At 49.4% G+C, this 17865-nt stretch overlaps 3 protein-coding genes across 3 annotated transcripts; 1 reads left to right on the plus strand and 2 right to left on the minus strand.

Moving 5' to 3' along the window:
* Nucleotides 1-3350: 3350 nt before the first annotated feature.
* On the minus strand, nt 3351-6108 carry BDV37DRAFT_250096 (putative DNA-directed RNA polymerase III RPC4). Its single transcript, XM_032082156.1, has one exon. It carries the CDS (start codon nt 5850-5852, stop codon nt 4038-4040), a length of 1815 nt encoding a protein of 604 aa, XP_031940771.1. The 5' UTR covers nt 5853-6108; the 3' UTR covers nt 3351-4037.
* Nucleotides 6109-8500: 2392 nt separating this feature from the next.
* On the minus strand, nt 8501-10842 carry BDV37DRAFT_250098 (cyclin family protein). The gene is made up of 3 exons (XM_032082157.1): nt 9555-10842; nt 8960-9499; nt 8501-8906 (listed from the first exon to the last, which is right to left on the minus strand). Exons 1-3 carry the CDS (start codon nt 10608-10610, stop codon nt 8646-8648), a joined length of 1857 nt encoding a protein of 618 aa, XP_031940772.1. The 5' UTR covers nt 10611-10842; the 3' UTR covers nt 8501-8645.
* A 4271-nt stretch (nt 10843-15113) lies between these two features.
* BDV37DRAFT_272058 (putative C6 finger domain protein) lies at nt 15114-17248 on the plus strand (the record flags this gene model as incomplete). Its single annotated transcript, XM_032084809.1, has 2 exons — nt 15114-15890; nt 15965-17248. The coding sequence occupies 2 exons, from the start codon at nt 15114-15116 to the stop codon at nt 17246-17248; spliced, it is 2061 nt and encodes a 686-aa protein (XP_031940773.1).
* Between the last annotated feature and the right edge of the window lie 617 nt (nt 17249-17865).

Genomic DNA, 17865 nt, shown 5'->3' on the forward strand with positions numbered 1-17865 from the left:
ACAGGACAAATGCAGTCAGGTGCAGATCCTCTACCTCTTATCCTACGGAGTCGGCGGTTCCCTTGACAATACAGACTACCTAGGGTATTCATGACCGTAACTGGTGTGTAGAAAACATCAGTTCGGTTGTTGAACCCCAGATAGTACTAGTACCTGACAGGGTCTAATAATGTCGTCAATAATAGTAGTACTTTAACAAGAAATTATGCTTGATTTAGCCGTAGGCTGTGTTACGTACAGTCGAAACCAATCCATGATATGCCATAAACACCGCAAAAATATATACAGCTAACGCCTTTTTCTTCATTGGGAACTCCTCCCTGAACCCACCCAATCAACGGCAGATCAGCAAGCCTAAAGTGCCAGTGGCTCATACATTATGATCCATTTAGTCCATACGGAGAGTTTCCCATCCCAGCCACTCAACCCTGAGTAGACATCGCTGAGCTTCAGGGGTGGGATGCTGGGGAACCACCGGGAGTATCCTCACAACCTGCATATAGAATAGGCGCGGAATAATAGCTAGCTTGAAGGCAACAAGGCTCGCCTTTGACTTGCCTTTTCAAAAATAGCATATTCGGCTATCCCAGGAGACCAATCTAATACCATCGGCCAGCAGCAACCCCTGAAAATCCCAACGTCCCCTGTATGGAGTAGATACAAAAAAGAAGCCAGGTAGCCAAGCAAAGAACATATCACAAGAATATAGATTAATCCAAAACGGGATTGTCATCTCCGCGGCGCACGCAGATCATCCATCTCCATCCAGCCATTCGCTCGATTCACCCGAGCACCGGCGGAACCCATCTTCATATTAGTCGATCTCTCCCCATTCTCATACCCATTTGGGAGTTCATATCGGCTGTTCCCCGGTAGCTCGACTCTCCGATTATCATACATCTTCTCAGGGATGCCGCTGCGCCCATGATGGACGTCTCTCCTCGTGAACCGCTCTTTACGGGCCTTTTCTCTTTGTGCCTCCCGACGTTCGAATGCTGTCGGACAGGTCATTAATCCACATTTCATCCGAGGTGATAGGTATTAGATCCAAGAGGAGACGCTTACCTCGCCAGAAGAAGACATATAAACCCATGATTACGAAACAGGCCGCAAGAAAGGCGAACATAACGCCCAACTCGTGCCCGAGAGAGGACATCGGCGTGAAAGGAGGGATGTTCTTCGGTTGCTCGTTCTCATCGTGCATCTTTCTTCGCCTCCCGGTACTCTTGTTGCTTTCTTGAGTTTAGAGACGACTGGCGCTAGATGAAGTGATCTAGATCCAGAAGGTGAAGTCAATGAAATTTCAGGATACACCCCAAGAATCTATGGGTGAATCAAATAACAGATCTGGGAGAGGTCGGTGACATTTAAGTTCGTGCTGTCAGCCTGCCAAGTCGCATGCGACAACAAGGCTGATCTTTGTTTGTCCGGGGGAGGCTTCGTGTTGCCCGCATGTTGTTTGCCGGCGCCCCAAGAACAAAGACGTGAGACGTCGGACCTTTTTGATTCTATTGGCTATCCGGTGTTCTGCCGTGAACGCAAAATAAGAGAAAGAGAAAGAGAAAAAGACACGTAGCAAGCATTGTTAATAATAATAATAATAATATGTATATATTGATTGATTGGTTGAATCATCATGCATAGTAGATACATCGTCGACTGAATCCGAGTATACCAAGGCCGGAGCAGGTAGAAAAAAATCTAAAAAAAAAAAAGGTATCATGTACACGTAGAAAAAGCGTGGCAAACCCAGTCTATACAACAGTCGGGTATGAATGCAAGTGCAGCCAAGAACAATGCAGCACACAAGAAGAAGCTATGAAACACGAACAGCAGAGCCCATATACTATCCACAGAGTATTACAGGGCTCTCTGCTGTCGGATGCATGAATGCAAATACGCTCGTAGCAATGAGCAACCATATAGGTTGCCAGGTCGTAGAAGAAGAGTAGGAAGAAAAAGACAAACTCCTTATGCAAACCCCACCCAATGGGGGATGAAATGCGATGGTCGTTGGTTATCCGATAGGCCAACTATGAGACTTGGAGAGAAGGGCTCAAAATCTCACGCCAGATGATTGACGGCGCGGCGATCACCCCAGCATCACAGCTGCAAGCGCTGTGCATGTCAGCCCGATAGCCATTCCTATCCATGGTGTTTGGCCAAGAGTGCCTTCACTCCGCGCGCGCAGCGACTTCGTTACCCCCGCTGATGCGGTCAGTGTTCCCAACCCAATTGATCCACTGGAGGGCGCCGGCCATTGATCCATAACGGTTGTTGTGAGAATCTCTTCCGTGGTCGCGGCAGCCGGAGGCTTGGCTACACCAGCATTGGCGATTTGGACCATCTGACGTGCTTCCAATGGTAACTTCGACTCGTCTTCTCCGCTTTGAGGATTTTGAATATTTGGCAACGGGACCGGAGGCGTAATGTTCGGTAGCGAAGGACTGGGCGCGACAGCGGCAGGCGCCTGATCTGCCTCAGCGGCGAGTGCTACCGCAGGCGCCAAGCACAGAAGAATATTTGACGTCTTCATGATGATTGTGATCTGAGCGATTTGCGATGATGATACGGGTCTCTCGAGAGATCGTCTCTGAGGGTCCACTGATCGGACGGTGAATCTCGCAAAAGGGAAGTAAACGGTAACGACAGTTCGTGACTAGATCAAGTATATCGGCAATATTGATCCAACCTCAAGTAAACCTGGTGTCGAGGAGTCGCGTCGCAACAGAGACCGAGGGGGTGTCAGGGGGAAACGAGGCTATTAAGCGAGAGACTCCTCACAAGGGAATCCCGAGACACGTTTCAGGAGATGAAGGGTGATAATAGTAACAATCAGAATACAGAAAAAGGCCGAAACACCCAACAACAAAATAGAACAGCAACCACGACGACGGGGGAACAGGAAGAAGAAAAACAAGCCGCGCAGAGATGGAGAACTGAGCAGCAGTTGAAGGGAGAAGAAAACCCGGCCAGACGCCCACCGACCCCCGTTGGCCCTGGAAATTAGTTTATTTCCTGGGAGTGTTTGGCTTCTTTCTGTTCGACTAACAGGCACGGCCCCACTGTGAGACCCGCCTCTGCGTCTATTCCCGGCGATCTCATTGGACGGTCACCAGCCGCGTCAGCACGGGCTGGCAGTAGCGCGAGTCGATCGATGTCTCGTGCCACTCATAGAAGCTTGTCAGGGTTTCGAAAACCAATCCAAAGCGGTGGAGCCCCAAACAACCCTTGTAACAATCGCCATCGGACTTTCCCCAGTTAGTACCATGGCTGACCCGTCCATGGCCAGTGAGGGTGCCTGAAGGCTCCACGCGAGGTTGGTGTAATTTCCTGTTTGATGGTCGCCTCGATTTTCGCACGGGACCCTTATCGTACGTTGTACCGTCATGGGTAGTAGCTAACGGAAATCATGCAGAAATTCAAAGATAAGGTAAGAAACCAAAAATAATAATAAAAAGATAAAATTAAAATAAAGATAAATATAAAAAAAATTACTAAGAAAGTCAGGAAGGCAGAGGAAACGACACGCCGTGACGTGGTGCATTCAATCCAACGGCAAAAAATGTTACGTACACTTTGTTTTGATATATCGGAACAACATTCATCTTACATACACTTACATACAGATCAACTCTCTGCCAATGAATGTTCACTTGTTTCGTCGGCCACACGTCCCTGTACTAATTATAGGAATGTTCTGAGGTCAGTCCGTGGAGCTTATTGTGCACCTTCATCGCCGCAATGCACGTCATCAACTTTCCCTGAAGTTAAGATCGGTAAGTACGGTACCTAAGGGAGTACAGCATTCGTGGAGCAGGTCTTGTCCCTCCCCATGATTCGTCGGCCTCTTTGAATTTCGTTGGCCGCTATTTCTAGATGCATTGGGATACAGATGCAGATCTAGAGATCAATCAACTGATACGCCACAGCCGTAGAGAGTCGGGCCTCAAGCATGGCGGGTGGATACTACCCTGAGACCACCCTTCATGACTCGACGTCTATTAGGGTTTGATGTTGCCGTAGCCCTTCCCGCTTCATAGCATCTTCTCCCAATCAGGCGTCACGGTAAACTTGCCGCTGAGCTGTCCCATAGCCCATACTCTGTTTTCCTCTTCCGGAACTCCCCCTTCAGCTGGATCGGCAGCCGCGGATACAATCAGTGCTTCTTGGAGGAAGTCAACGGCAGTGGCGCGATCCAGTTCAAAGCTGATACCGCCCCAGTCCATCGTCATTCGTCCGGATGCATGGACATTCAACTTGCCTACGCGTCCGGCCTTGAGCTGCCAATCCGTAGCGGTGACCACCTTAGAAGGCTCTGTGGGCTGGAATTCATCCGCTTCATCGAGAATATCCACACCGTCTTCGCGTTTGACTCCCGTTTGCTGTGGCGCAATACCGTTGCTACTAGCTGTCCCATCGGGGGCACCCTGGCCCGGAGCTTCTATAGACGCCGCAGCGGCTTTATCACCACTATTTTCTGGCACCAGATTAGGTGTCATGGGTGGGAATTGCATCAGGAATAACTGGCCGGATAGTTTGTCCTTAGCAGACTCATCTTCTTCCTCTTCCGATTCTTTTTCCTTATCTTTGTCCTTCTCCGCGTCGTCTGCCGCCGCCGCCTCTGTGTCCTCCGCCGAAGACTCAACCTCAACTTGTTCGGGCTGTGACTCTTTAGGCTCTTCCTTCGTAAACAGATCCTTCACCATCGCAAGGTCTTGCACATGTCTCTCATACTCTTCTATATCTTCCTTGGTGCGTAGTAAACTCTTAGGATCCTTGACGGCGGGTGGCTCCCGAGAGATCTTCCGGCGGACCTTCACCTTTTGCTCCGGCAGGAAGCCATCATCGGTGGTCAGTCCTTCATCCGCATGGGGAACGACATCCGCCATAGCATGGTCATCATCCGTAGGCTCTTGTTTCACCCGGGGCCCCGTCTCCGTCTCCGTAGCCGAACCAGATGAACCATCATCATCTGGCACAAATAGAGCGCCATCATCTGCAGCCTTTGCTTGCGCTTGTTGGCGGAGCTCGGCAGATTTACTCGAGCTAGACTCCATATTGACGCTGACCACCCGTTCCTCATGCTCATGTCTCTCCACACGAATGGGTCGTAGACCCTTCTCCCCGGAAGCCTCCGCGTTCTTCATCGCAAGCTTTCCCTTCTTCTTATCGACCACCTGCTCCGCCTCCTCATCATCACTGTCCAGATTGATATGATCAATGCTGACCCGGATCTCATTGTCACTCTCATCGGATGACACATCCCGACTAACCGCCCCACTCCCAATATCAATGACCGACCGACTCCGCCTCGACATAGACGACGCCCTGGAATCGTTGAACCTCGATCCAAACCCACCCGGACCACCACCCCGACCCCTCCGGCCTTGCATAGACCCCAAAGGCCCGCTCGCAGACCCAAATTGTCCCCCACGACCTCGTCCAAACCCGCCCCGACCACCCGGGCCATGATTTCCCCGTCCGCGCTGGATGGCCGCCGCCTCCGCCAATCTCTCTCGGTTCCGCTCTGCCTCGAGTTTCTCAATCGCCTCTCGCTCCTCTTTACTGCGACGCCCCACCGCACGCGGTTTGTACTTCAACGTAGGCTTAGCCGGCTCGCCAGGCCCGCCCGGGGCCGGCGGTTTCGCGGCGGGTCCGATGCTGCCGGACGGGGTGCGTTTCTTCAATGATTGCAGTCGCTGGACGGGCGGTCTGCTGGCTGACGGTCCGGCGCTGGCATTCTCGCCCGGTGCAGGTGTTGCGGTGTTCGAGCTAGGTTCGGAGGCATTCGTGCGTCTGTTTGCCGCTGCGGCGGATGAGCCACAGCGGGGAGCAGCTTTGGGGGGCATGCTATGTGGCTGGTTGTGTGCTCAAGTTTTGTGTAAACTTTTAGGTGCAGAGAAGAAGGTGGGCGATAGAGGGGCCGACAATTCAAGAGGTCATTGACTTGAAAATTTCGTAGCGACGGGTCGTTAACTAGCGCTGTGAGGTGGAAGTTGGTAGTGTGTGAAAAAAATTGAAGATCAAGGAACAGTAAAAAACAAGAAAAGACAGAAAGAGCGTTCCAGACTGAAGGCTTGCGGGAGCCTTCCCTCGACAAGTTGAATATGTACTCAGTAGATATTCACTTCGAGGATGAATAACGGCAGACCGTAGGCTTGGCAGAAAAAAATTAAGCGCGCGGCTAGACCGGTGCGGGGCAGGAAAGCAACTCGCTAAACCATATCAGGTAACATCGGTCCACGGTCCGCTCAAAACGGTGCGGGCTATAAATGGTCGATCATGGCAACCTCAGCATATAATGATTTCCAATGTACTCTAATAAAAAGCCTACTTCTTATTCAATGTTTTAACTACAAGAGGTGTATCATATAGCCAATCAATTTATTTATTTTAAGCTGAAAAATACTAAGTATTGACTCCGGAATCCTAGATAGATGATTGCTTTGCTATTTATGCTAGTCTTGCTGATCTTGGAAAGGCCTGACCTCCACGAAAAACCTGCTTGCATTCGGAACTAATTGCAAATGGCTAGGGCATTCTCGGGCGTATACTCATAACTCTTTGCTTCAGCGGCCGTCCGTCTCTGCACGGGTGCCTTCTCCGGGTATTGTTGATTCTGTGCACTTTTCTACTCCTGCACTTTCCAACTGACTGCAGTCTGTGGGCACCCTAGGGTAACACGCAGATGTCGTTGCAGATGTAACAGGAGGCCTTGTAGGCTCACTGTGAGCATTTGCTGGGTTCTGCGTCATTTTGCTCTCTTTTTCGAGCATCGTCCTGTTTTCCTCCAGTTCGGCAGTTCCTTGCGCCTTCGAAAATAAAGACGAAATACGGAATTTGCGGAAGAACGCTTTTCGTTGCATACGTTTCTTTGTCATTTGTAACGCTGAATCAAGGTCTTGAACCGACCTTGGGTTGTAAGGGTTAATACGAGGACCCCAGTATCTAGATGAAATCCATAATGGTCAGTTCACAGGAGTTTATATTCGATAGACTAACAAAGTGTGCATGTACCTGGCCCTGGCTTTGAGGTAAAGTACCTTAAACCACAATATGAATGCTAACATAAAAATGCTATAAACGGCGAAGACTTGGCTACCGCTTTCAAGAATTGAGCCTGATATGGCGCAATATGCGAACCATATTTAGATAAGATTTATAACTGTTAGCCACGGAGGTCAATATTCAAGAGACTAGAACATGTATACCTATTTCTTCTTTGCCCGTATCAGGTAAACTTTAAACCAAACGAAAAAGGCGTTAGTAATGACGGGCTTAATGAGCTGTACCCGTGGCTGGGTATACTGCATGGCTATGGCTAACGTTAAATATTTTCCAGTCTTTAGACTTGGTATAGTTTAAGTCATATATGGCATTCCAGGCAAGATTTTGCCTTGGAAGCAGCTGCATAACTAGACGTTCAATAGTTAGGCTCTATCAGGAGATAGAATCATGACTCCAGGATTGACTGACTTACTGATTTGAGTGCCATTTTTTAAATACTCAATAGCCGTAGGGCCCAGGATCCATAGTTCCTTGTCTGCGGGTTGCGCTCTAAAAACCCTATACCATACTATGAAACCAAGAGTAATAGCCACATCGAGCTCCTCACAAGGGGATAGAAGGTAAGGATGTTTGGGCTCAACAGTCTCCGGATATTCTTTGGTTTTATAGACATGGTTAATATTCAATTATCCTTAGTGTAGTGAAATTACTGTTGGAGGGGAAAGAGGAACGAAAGAAGGGACAGAATCCATTCATCTACGAACAGTGATAAATAAAACATAGAATTGAATAGATTATTAGCAGACAATACTTCATTCCTTTGAACCCAAGATATAGAAGGGTCCCAAAGTGGGTATATCATTTGGTGTCCTAGGTGAGGAAGTGTCTCTACGGCCAGGCACTTAATTCAGTGAAGAGATAGATCCAATTGACTAGTTCCTGTGTACTAAGCCTGGATAATAACCACAGAGAATAAAAAAGGATGGAGAAAAGAAGAGCAGAAGTCCAAAAAGGAACAAAGGGAAGACGAGGCATTAATGCTGGGGGCATTTTCATGAAGTCCCTGGGAAGCGTTTCAGGAAGGGCATGTATCGTTCATGAGAATCGGTTGGATGGTTAGTGGAAGAAATAAACAAAGGAAATATAAAGGGTGCAGATTAATTAAGAAAGGGAATAAGAGAAACCATCGACCCCATTGAACTCCCGGTTCCGGATGGCATGGCTGGCATGTCGTCCGTTTCAAGTAACAAAAAAAAAAAAAAAAAAAAAAAAAAAAAAAAAAAAAAAAAAAAAAAAAAAAAAAAAAAAAAAAAAAGGAAAAAAAAAACTCCGCCCATTGATGATATCCGATTCCCCGTCCGTCGAAACATTGTCTCCGTGTTCTAAAACCCAAATGTGCATGAAAGGCATGGCATACAAAGTCGAGCGACAAAAGAAAGTGTCATGATAAGATTGAAGTGGGAAAACAGCTCGCGTTTTCCCTTGTTTTTCTTGCCCGGCTGTGTTTCGTTTCCTCTTTTTTATGTTTGTTTTTCATGTTCATCAATCAATACTCAAGCATATCAGGTAATCGTGCTTCAAGATGCCAGGCTTCTGGGCGTCCTGGAGAGAATTGTCGCAAGGCAGAGCGGCAGTTATGTGCGCTTCCAGTGATGGTCAACGTCAAGAGACGGCGGGTTGCCAAGACTCTTTTCCCGAGTGACCTCGGGCAGATTGAACCCTTTTCTCATTTCAGCTTCGACGAACAGCGAAGCACGCTTGAACCGTTTGTCAGTGTACTTTTCGTAAATGGCCGCATGGTGCTTGCGAGGGATCTCGCAGCATTCCATCATGAGAGAAATCAGTGGGTAAAGCTGTGAATAGGTGTATCCCGCGTAATGGACGTGGGCAGGGGTCTGTTCCAATGTTAGCGGAGGTACAGACGACGAACAGGTCTCTGTAAGCTTACCCAGTTTCCTTTTCTCAGCATCATCCTTGCGAGACAATGAGCGCCAGCAGAGGTAAAGCTTGGTGGGCATCCAACGAAGCGTTCATCCATGATAGTAATCTCCAAGAAGTACTTTGCCAGTGTCCGGGTCTCCAGGTCGTAGTCGTCAGCTTTGCTGATCTTCCGCAGGAAGCTCATGGGACCAGGCCACCCAAGTTCGAACTGCAGCATAGTGAGCATGAAACGTTCCGCCTTGAGGATCTCATCGGCGGTGTAGCCTCCGTCAACCATATAAACAATCTCCTGCACGGAAGGACAGTTGATTTCTTCATACTTGGCAGCAATGAAGATGGCGGTGGCACCAACAAGCTGCAGTTTGCCCAGGGAGACTATCTTGCAGGACAGGAAACGGTCGATATAGTTGACACACAGGAAAAGGGTCTCAGGGAGTAGAGAGAACCGATGGTGGACCTGCACAAGCCATTCCATCAGAACGGACCGCATAGACCATTGAATTTCCGCTTGGTTGTCCATATAGTGCGCGTTTGGCAGCATTTTGATCTAGATGCAGTTAGCGATCAATCCCGAGCATATCTCGGTATCCATAATAACACACCTCCTGTTCTCGCATATACTCGAATATATCTTCACTATAGTCCGCGACCATGCTCGTATCCCAGTATTCATCTTCAATATCCTCCACTGTCCGTGTTGCCTCGACAATTTGTTTCGCCAGTGCCAATTCCCGTCTCACTTGCTGCGTGTATTTCGGGAAGAGTATTGTAGTAGTCGCGCCAGTCGTGTTTTCGCCACGGGATCGATAGGAGCGAGCAGTGATATACTCATCCTCCTCTTCATTTTCGTCGTCTTCGTCGTCCCAGGATTCTTCCGGCTCCGAGTGAGCGGGCACATGTTCATGAGGCAGATGTGCGCCAGGAGCAGATACACGTTGTGGCTTCACAACTCGGTTTGAGCCGTCGGCCTCGGTTGCCGTACAGGGTTCAGAGGCTTCCTTGAGTTCCTTGATACCCTGAACCTTACAAATATCCTCGTCGAGCTTGGGCGCGTCCTTCTCCTCTCCATCAACTTCAGAGCTGACAATAGAATGTTCATCGTGATTCTCCGACTCATCATTTGATCCTTCATTGACTGCGTCCCTTTCCGCCAGGCTGCTGAGCTGCGAAGGCGCCGTAGACGAATGCGCGATTTGGCCCCCAGTAGTCCCTTCCTTAGTTTGAGTTATTTCCTTGGATGTAAGTTCGCGTTTTTCCGTCAATGGTTCCATGTGATCTTTAAAGATCGTTCCTCGCTTGTTCAGAGCCTTGCGGGCGTTGGCGGTATGTTGCGGCACGCCGGTCGACCTTCCGACGGGCTCCAGGGGCTTGGAATTCGTCACATTGCTTAATAGGCCCTTGACTCCCGCCACCGATATTGGGCGCTGGGCAGGTTGGGCCAAGACAGAAGATTTCCTCTCCGTGACCTGCACGGAAGGCTTCTCCAATGGCTTGGTCTGTTTCTTGGCTGCAACAGAGATGTCATCCCGAATGCCCTGGACGGTTTTCATGGTATTGCTGACGTCTCCAAAAGCAGCTCTCCTTGGCCCATTCTTCGTCGCGCCATTCTGGAACATCGTGGACAGGGCGGGGGTTGATTTGTTTTTCTGGTGAACCATTTTGCTAGTGAGGGGAAAGGCAGCATTCTCATCCCCACGGACGCGAATTCGCTGAGGCTAGAAGCAATTGCATGTCAGTATACAATCTTGAAATTGTATGCGACGCCAAAATGTGAGCACAGGAAGGAAAACACCAAGCGCGTCAAGGTTCGTAAACATGGACGCAGAGAGGGATCCCCCACAAGCTTGATGGATGATGACTACAAACGAAGAAAGAAATGCAGGGGAAACATACCTTTGCATCCATTTTGGGCGACAAGAAGACTTTGAAGCCTTCTCCAAACTGTAGATGTTGATGTTTTGGGGGGACACCCGGATGGTTGTTTACCTATCCGCTGCGAAGGGGTTGAAGGAGCAGCAGCTAAAGTTATACTAAAACCACCCTAAACAAACAACCAGCCGCGCTAAAGCAGTTGCGACAGTACCGACAAGGGAAAAGTTTGGTCAAGAGATCTCAAATCCGCCGAGCCTCAAAAAAAAAAAAAAAGAGAAGAAGAAGAATTCCCACCGCAGCATCTAAAATTGTCGCATAGGAGAGAAGGAACTCGTGTTGTTGCCCGAAAGGAATGAGAGCGACGAACAAACAATCGCATCGTCTCTAGGGAACGGCGGGAACCCCCATCCACTCAGCTGGAAGCGGTTACTACCTTACTTGGTTACCGTCAACAACAACCACACTATTCCGTTTCCAGGGTTGCTGTGGTATGCTTATGTCATCTCCATGTTTGCATGGTTTGTGTCGCCCCGGACCCCATGACATCACTAATCGCGTCTTCCCATCGACACTTGCATTTGCATCGACAGCCAAAATGTCTCCAAACCTCATGCGCAAATGTCTGAAAAATGACTTACATATGCTACATATCCATGCGATTCTGTTACAATAATTCCTCTAACAAAAGGGGCCTCAAATGGCTTGATATAAGCGATATCGCTTCACCGCACTTTGAACGCGCCCGGATACACGAATTCGAATCCAATTAAACGCGAGTCCACGTGACCCATTAGGCCCGCCATTGTCCACCGTTTTGGCAGGGCGTTGGACGCTTTTGGTAGTCACTGGGCAGAATAGACTGGTCTACCTACTCCGTACAGCGCTTTGATATTCGTCGGTCTTCTCTTTAGACTATTGATAGTCAATCTCATAAGTGGCTTCTTCGTAGTCACTCGACTTTGCCTAGAATCGCACGATCTGAGCAATTTCGCAACCGTGGGATGAATCCCCACCGGAAGGAGCCGGTCTTTTATCGAAGAAAGACAATCAATAATCGTTAGTTCTGGTGGCTACGAAGTTCAAAGATTTGAGACTCCTCTTCTTTGCGTTTGGCCACCAAGCCGACTGGGTTTCTTCGATTCCCCGTTCGCACCCGTATCGCCGAAAAAAAAGCCACCACTGGCCTCCAATGTGGGACGCGGATCCGGCGGTACCTATCATGAAGCCGCGGGATTCGTAGCTTTGTCTTGTCTTCAACATAAACATCCACAATAGCCCACTGAGCGGAGCGACAGAACAATTAAGGAATCAGGTGAGTCCGCACACATCCTTGCGTTCTTTCGGCTGAGGACAATCAACTGTTTTATATCAATGCACCTGCGCTTCCCACTTTTGTTTATTCGACTATTTCAGTCTTCATGCGCAGTCGGTAAAACTGTGGGAACGGTGCCAAGTGGTCATTGAATTACCCAAACTTTCGGTGTGCATCCATACGCTGACAACCACCACCGGTTTGGGTCAATAGTGCTATTTAAATCAAATGATGGGCTGGCAAATTGGCCCCGCTTTGGATCCCCAATGACTGCCCGGATTTCGTGTCAAATCCTATTCTTCCCTTCGCCTCTCTCTTTTTTTTCATCTTAATTGATAATTGTGACCTAGTTCTAGTGGATTACCGGACGTAGGGATATGTCTATACATACAATACATACGGTGACAATGTGATCTGAGAGACCGATACCACTTATGTATAGAGTCTGTCCTCCGTCGGGTCATTCAAACGGACTCGTCCAATTAATCCTGCGCCAACGGTATCTTTGCGCCAGCTGCCCTGTTGTTTGGCTACCTTTGCGCAAGGGTTATCTCTCTACATCTTTCTTCTTGCCATTTTTCGTTTTCTTTTCCCAATGCGACAAATACATAACTGACTGGGTGTCTACCGCTGTTTACGGACGCCCAGCCCAACCTTTGGGGTGTGGACATGGGGACCTTGACAAGATGATGTCGCAGCACCTGCGCATGTTGTAAAGTAGCAGAAATAGTAGTCATGAAAGCTCCAGCTTGCGATCCCCGCCGATGACCGTTTGTCATCTGCGCCCAACAGGCGAACGGGGATCCATCCTAACGGAGTAGGCATCGAACTAACGCAGTCCACCGTTCCCGAGGAGGGAGGGGTAAAAGAACAACGATGACTACGACTCAGTCTGGACAGGCGCAGATCATGAAACGAGGCAACAATTGGGCGTTGTCGCCCGCTTGGCCGCTGTGTCTTTGTCGCATGCGACAATTTGTAGAAAGGATGCGACCTTTCTTTCCTTTGCTCCATCCTATAAGACTCGCCCATCCACTAGCAATTCGTTGGCTGAAGCGCCAACGTTTAATTCCGCCGTTGGATGGAATGGAACGGAATTAAGTGGTAGTCTCTCCAGAAAGCGTGCGACCGACTCAAATGATATCAATCTATCCTGGTCGCCAGCTCTAGTTCTGCCAGAAATCACAATCTAGAGTTCAAATTTATGAAGCTGGAGCTGTCGCTTGGATCCTATGCAGCTGGGAGCTGTTTGGGTCGGGTCTTTTTAGATGGCCAGTAGGGGAGGATTATGACGGAATGGACCCTCGTTCTCCTCAATAGTTGGCTGGGATGTGATCTGGGGGTCACTCGACGTGGCCGCGCTGAGGATGTGCCAAATTACGCCACTTCCTGTACGTCTGTTTTGTCTTTTTGGTCCGACCGGAATGGTTGGGAAAAAGGAGAGGGAGATGGGATGTAAATCAACCACAAGGAAAAAAAAAACAATGGGAAAAAGTACCATGAAAAAAAAAAAAAAAAAAAAAATGACATTGTAGGTTCGTCGCCCTGGCTTTGCATTTCTGCCTTATTTTTGCTTTTCCTTGCCTTTGCGCGAAAGGTTGGTCGAGGCGTACAATCGCCATGAGTTGGTCGCATTGGAACAGCTCGTGACAAGCGACACAACCCATCAAACGTGGTGGTCACGAAATCGTAGAGAAACATTAACCAGGTACAAATCGACCTAGACCGCTAGCGACTCAAAATCATGTAAATTGGCCGGTCTTGACCTCATTGTGGCCGGGGGAGAGTTTGATATTAGCCTTGGTAACAAATGCGATTGGTTTCGGTAAATGCGACAGAGCCAGCGCAAATGCGACAAATGAATAGGAGGACAACAAATCCACCAAATCAAGTTGGGGGAGAAAGCGAGCGTGTATAAATGGATTATGGACTTTAATTCATGATTGTAAAGGGGGGTTCGGGTCTGTATTGGGAGATGGTAAGGTCATGGTTGGAGTATTATTACTTCTTGTCACCGACTCCAGACGAGTGACTTGAGGTGAAACCCATTCAGTGATCTGCACCCACTCACTCTTCTCCTCTTCCCTCTCCTCAACCTGCTCTCGTCAACCCAACCCATTCTTCCTTTCCCAAAATCCCCTCCGGTTTCCCTTCATTTTCTATCCAAATCGTCTCGGTTAGTTTTTTTTCCTATTTCTAAATTGCCTACTTCCTTTTGTGAGAGTTTCTTGCAACCGATCTCCCCTGAAATTCCGTTGGGTTGTGATCGACTGCTGTGATGCCACCGCTGACATAGCCCAAGCGCTTCGTAGACGACTCACACACACACACCCTCAACCCTCACTACCACTGCGACCTCGACCATCAACATCGCCAATCCTCCTCCCTTTTGTTTTCGGATTAATACTACGAGTGCGACGCTAGACGAAACGGTTGGATCTGCGATAGGTGAGTCTTTGATCCTCTCCATCTTCTTCCGGGTGATTCAGGTCTTTGCAGAACTTCGGTTCTACAGGCCATCAGGACTCAACGGGGAAGGTCGGGACATCTCATGTCCATCCTACAATCCTTTTAGGGCCTCTTCGGATTCATTGGAACCTTTTAATGGAATACTGTACTAACTTGTGGTGGTGGTTGTCGCCTAGGTTTTCAACGCTTTTTTCTTCCCTCGTCAGTCGCTCTCGGCTGTTGCGACTTGGGGTACCCTCATCCCATACACATCCCTCCCCCATCCATCACTCTCGTAGATTAATCGCGGGTGATCCATCTATCAACCAACCCTCTCTGGTCTCCTTCTTGTGGTAGGTTTGGATGGATTTTGCCCATACCCTCCCTCCCTCCTGGCCGCTCTCTCTGCCTCTTGCCTCTTCCCCACCCTCGCCGCCGGATCCACTCTCGCACCCTATTCGAACATTCGATTAATCGAATCATTGATGTAGCAGAATTGTGGTAGCCTCTCCTCCTGGACTATCCTATCATGCAGGCTGTCCAGTACGAACGACACCCTGCTCCTGGCGAGTCGCCCATCTGGACAGATCATGCGCCCCAGGAGTCCCCCCGCAAGAGCCCTATCCCCAAGAACGTTGCCTTCGAGCTCTTGCTCGATGAGAACTCCAAGGTTCGGGCTCGTATCCCCATGCGAGTGCAAATATATCCCCATGACACCACAGACTCGATTGTGACTACAGTCAAGAATTTCTATGGGATCTATGATGGCGCTGCGAGCGGTGTCAGTTTTGAGGATGAGCACGGCACCACACTTATTGCTAGGTATGAGAACTTAAGAAATAACATGACGGTGTATGTGCGGGTAATCCCTGTCCAAGCATACACAGAAGGCTACGGTGATCGCTATTATGGGCATATGCCAGTCGAGGCTCGCAAACGCCCCAGTCTTGGCGAGCCTTTCCAGATGGCGCCCGCAATGCAGTCGGCGCAGATCCCAGATCACCAGCCCCCTTCTCGGCCAGGCTCTAGACTCGCTCGGAAGCGCAGTATGTCACCATCTGGAAGAAGCCGTCGTAGCGCTTCGCAGCACAAGCAGCTTTCCCGAGCGGGCAACAAGAGCAGGGGCTCCAGCACACATGGTAGCTTCCATGACGATGGAGCCTCTCTCTACAGTGACAGTGAGGGCGGATATGGATCTGTCTCAGGGGGCAAGAAGTCCCGTAGTGAACAGCTGGGCAGCTCAGATATCAGTATGGACAATATCCTCCAAGATGGCCGCCGCAAGCGGCCTAAGTTTGAGAGTTCGGTTAGTTTGTCCCGGTTGACCTCTCGTCAACCGATAAACATTGTGCTAACCTGGCTACTTCCTTGGCGTTGAAGGAGCTGCCATTATTCGTTCCTCCTCAGGTCCCTCTCACTACCTCTACCTCGTCGATCTCCCCTCAACGTCGATCCATCGGCCAAGAAGGTGCCATCTCCCCATTCGCACGCCCCACTCAACGCCCGTACAGCTATCAACAACCATTACCTTCACCACAAAGCTACGGACATAACGATCAAATATATGGGTACAACTCTATGCGGAATAATATCTATGCCACTCCAGTGGTTCCGGAACATGGACACCGCTTACGTGAGCGGACCGCAACCCAGTCATCAGGGCAGTTCAGCAACCCAGCAGGCAATGGTGCCGGGTCTGGCATTCTCCCAACCCCAGACCCTACTATTGCCAGCTGCATATCTGACGAGGATGTTGCAATGCAATTAATCCGCTTAGGCGACGCCTCAAATTTCTCCCATGGTCGCACATCCGCTTCAACCCTTGATGATGCCTTCAGTGGCGCTGCCGATGCGGCCTCCTCGACGGGAGCGACTAGCGATGGCGAAGATTTCAGCGAAGAGGATGACGACCTGCCCGCACGGAGCAGACAGAGGGTGGACTCGAGCCCGATGCTTCCGCCGGGCGCTACTAAGTGCACACACAAGCGCTTAGATGACATTCTCCCCAGTTTCGACAGCTCTGATGGAAGTGATGGCGATGAGGAGTACCAGCAGGATGATTATCAGGACAGCTTGATCAAAAATGAGGCCGACGATGATTCTCTTTACAGAGAGTCTGCCCCCAAACCGAAGAAGGCTAAGACACGGGCAAATAGTGCCACTTCTAGCAAGGCTCGAGGAACCAAGCCGGCACCTGTGCGGCAACATAAAATCAACAAGGGTGCACCCGCTGCTGCTCGTAAGGTGAAGTCCATGCCAGCTGCGACTAGTCAAAAGCCCATCGTGCCCCCGCAGATGGTTAGCCCTGCCCCTACACGAAAGACCTCAACTTCATCGGTCAATTTCCAGCACCAGTTGGCTGCGGACGAAGAAGACCTGTCAACCAAGCCGCGCTGCCAACGCTGCCGTAAAAGCAAGAAGGGCTGCGATCGTCAACGTCCCTGCGGGCGGTGCAAGGATGCTGGTATTGGCATCGAAGGCTGTATCAGTGAAGATGAAGGAAATGGTCGCAAAGGCCGCTACGGTCGTCACATGGGAGTTCCCGTTAAGAAATCCATTGAAGCTACTAGCTCAGTCAATGGCGATACACAGCCCATTGTGGCTGCTGCTTCTGCTGCTTCGTCATCTGCTGCCATTGACAAGAACAAGAAACGCAAGCGTTAGGGCACAGCCCTGCTGCAAGGAAAGAACGATCCAGCAACTGCCAGATGAGTATTGATATACCCACTTTGGGATCCTTCTGTATATTGGATTCAAAAGAATGAATATTGTCTGCTAATCATCTGTTCGATCCTATGCTTTATTTATTACTATTCATAAATGAATGGATTCCGTTCCCTTTCATAGCTCCTTTCCTCTTTCCTCCCTAACAGTTATGCCCCGTGACCGACAAGCCGTCTCCGGCACCTGATCGTAGTCACTGCGGATACTCCTTTCAATGATAATACTTAAACAATGATATTACTATCATCTAGGCTATTGTAGGGTCCCCAGTTACTACTTCTAACTGGGATCTGACGATCTCGATTCTGATTGGTCACTATCTGGGGCTTTTTATCATCGCTCAATCCATGTATCACGTGACTGTAATTCTGCCGTTCCCGGCCGCTTTCTGTTTCTACTTGGATGCTTGGTTGGACTGATTGAACTGCTGAACCGGCTGAGCCGACTGGATTGAATAGACTGGCTGAACTGATCGGACTGGTTGGACTGACTGAACCGACTGGATTGAGTAGACTGACTGGATTGGATAGACTGGTTGGACTAGCTAGACTGGCTGA

This window comes from Aspergillus pseudonomiae (genome assembly GCF_009193645.1).
Source record: "Aspergillus pseudonomiae strain CBS 119388 unplaced genomic scaffold BDV37scaffold_39, whole genome shotgun sequence".
NCBI lineage: Eukaryota > Fungi > Ascomycota > Eurotiomycetes > Eurotiales > Aspergillaceae > Aspergillus > Aspergillus pseudonomiae.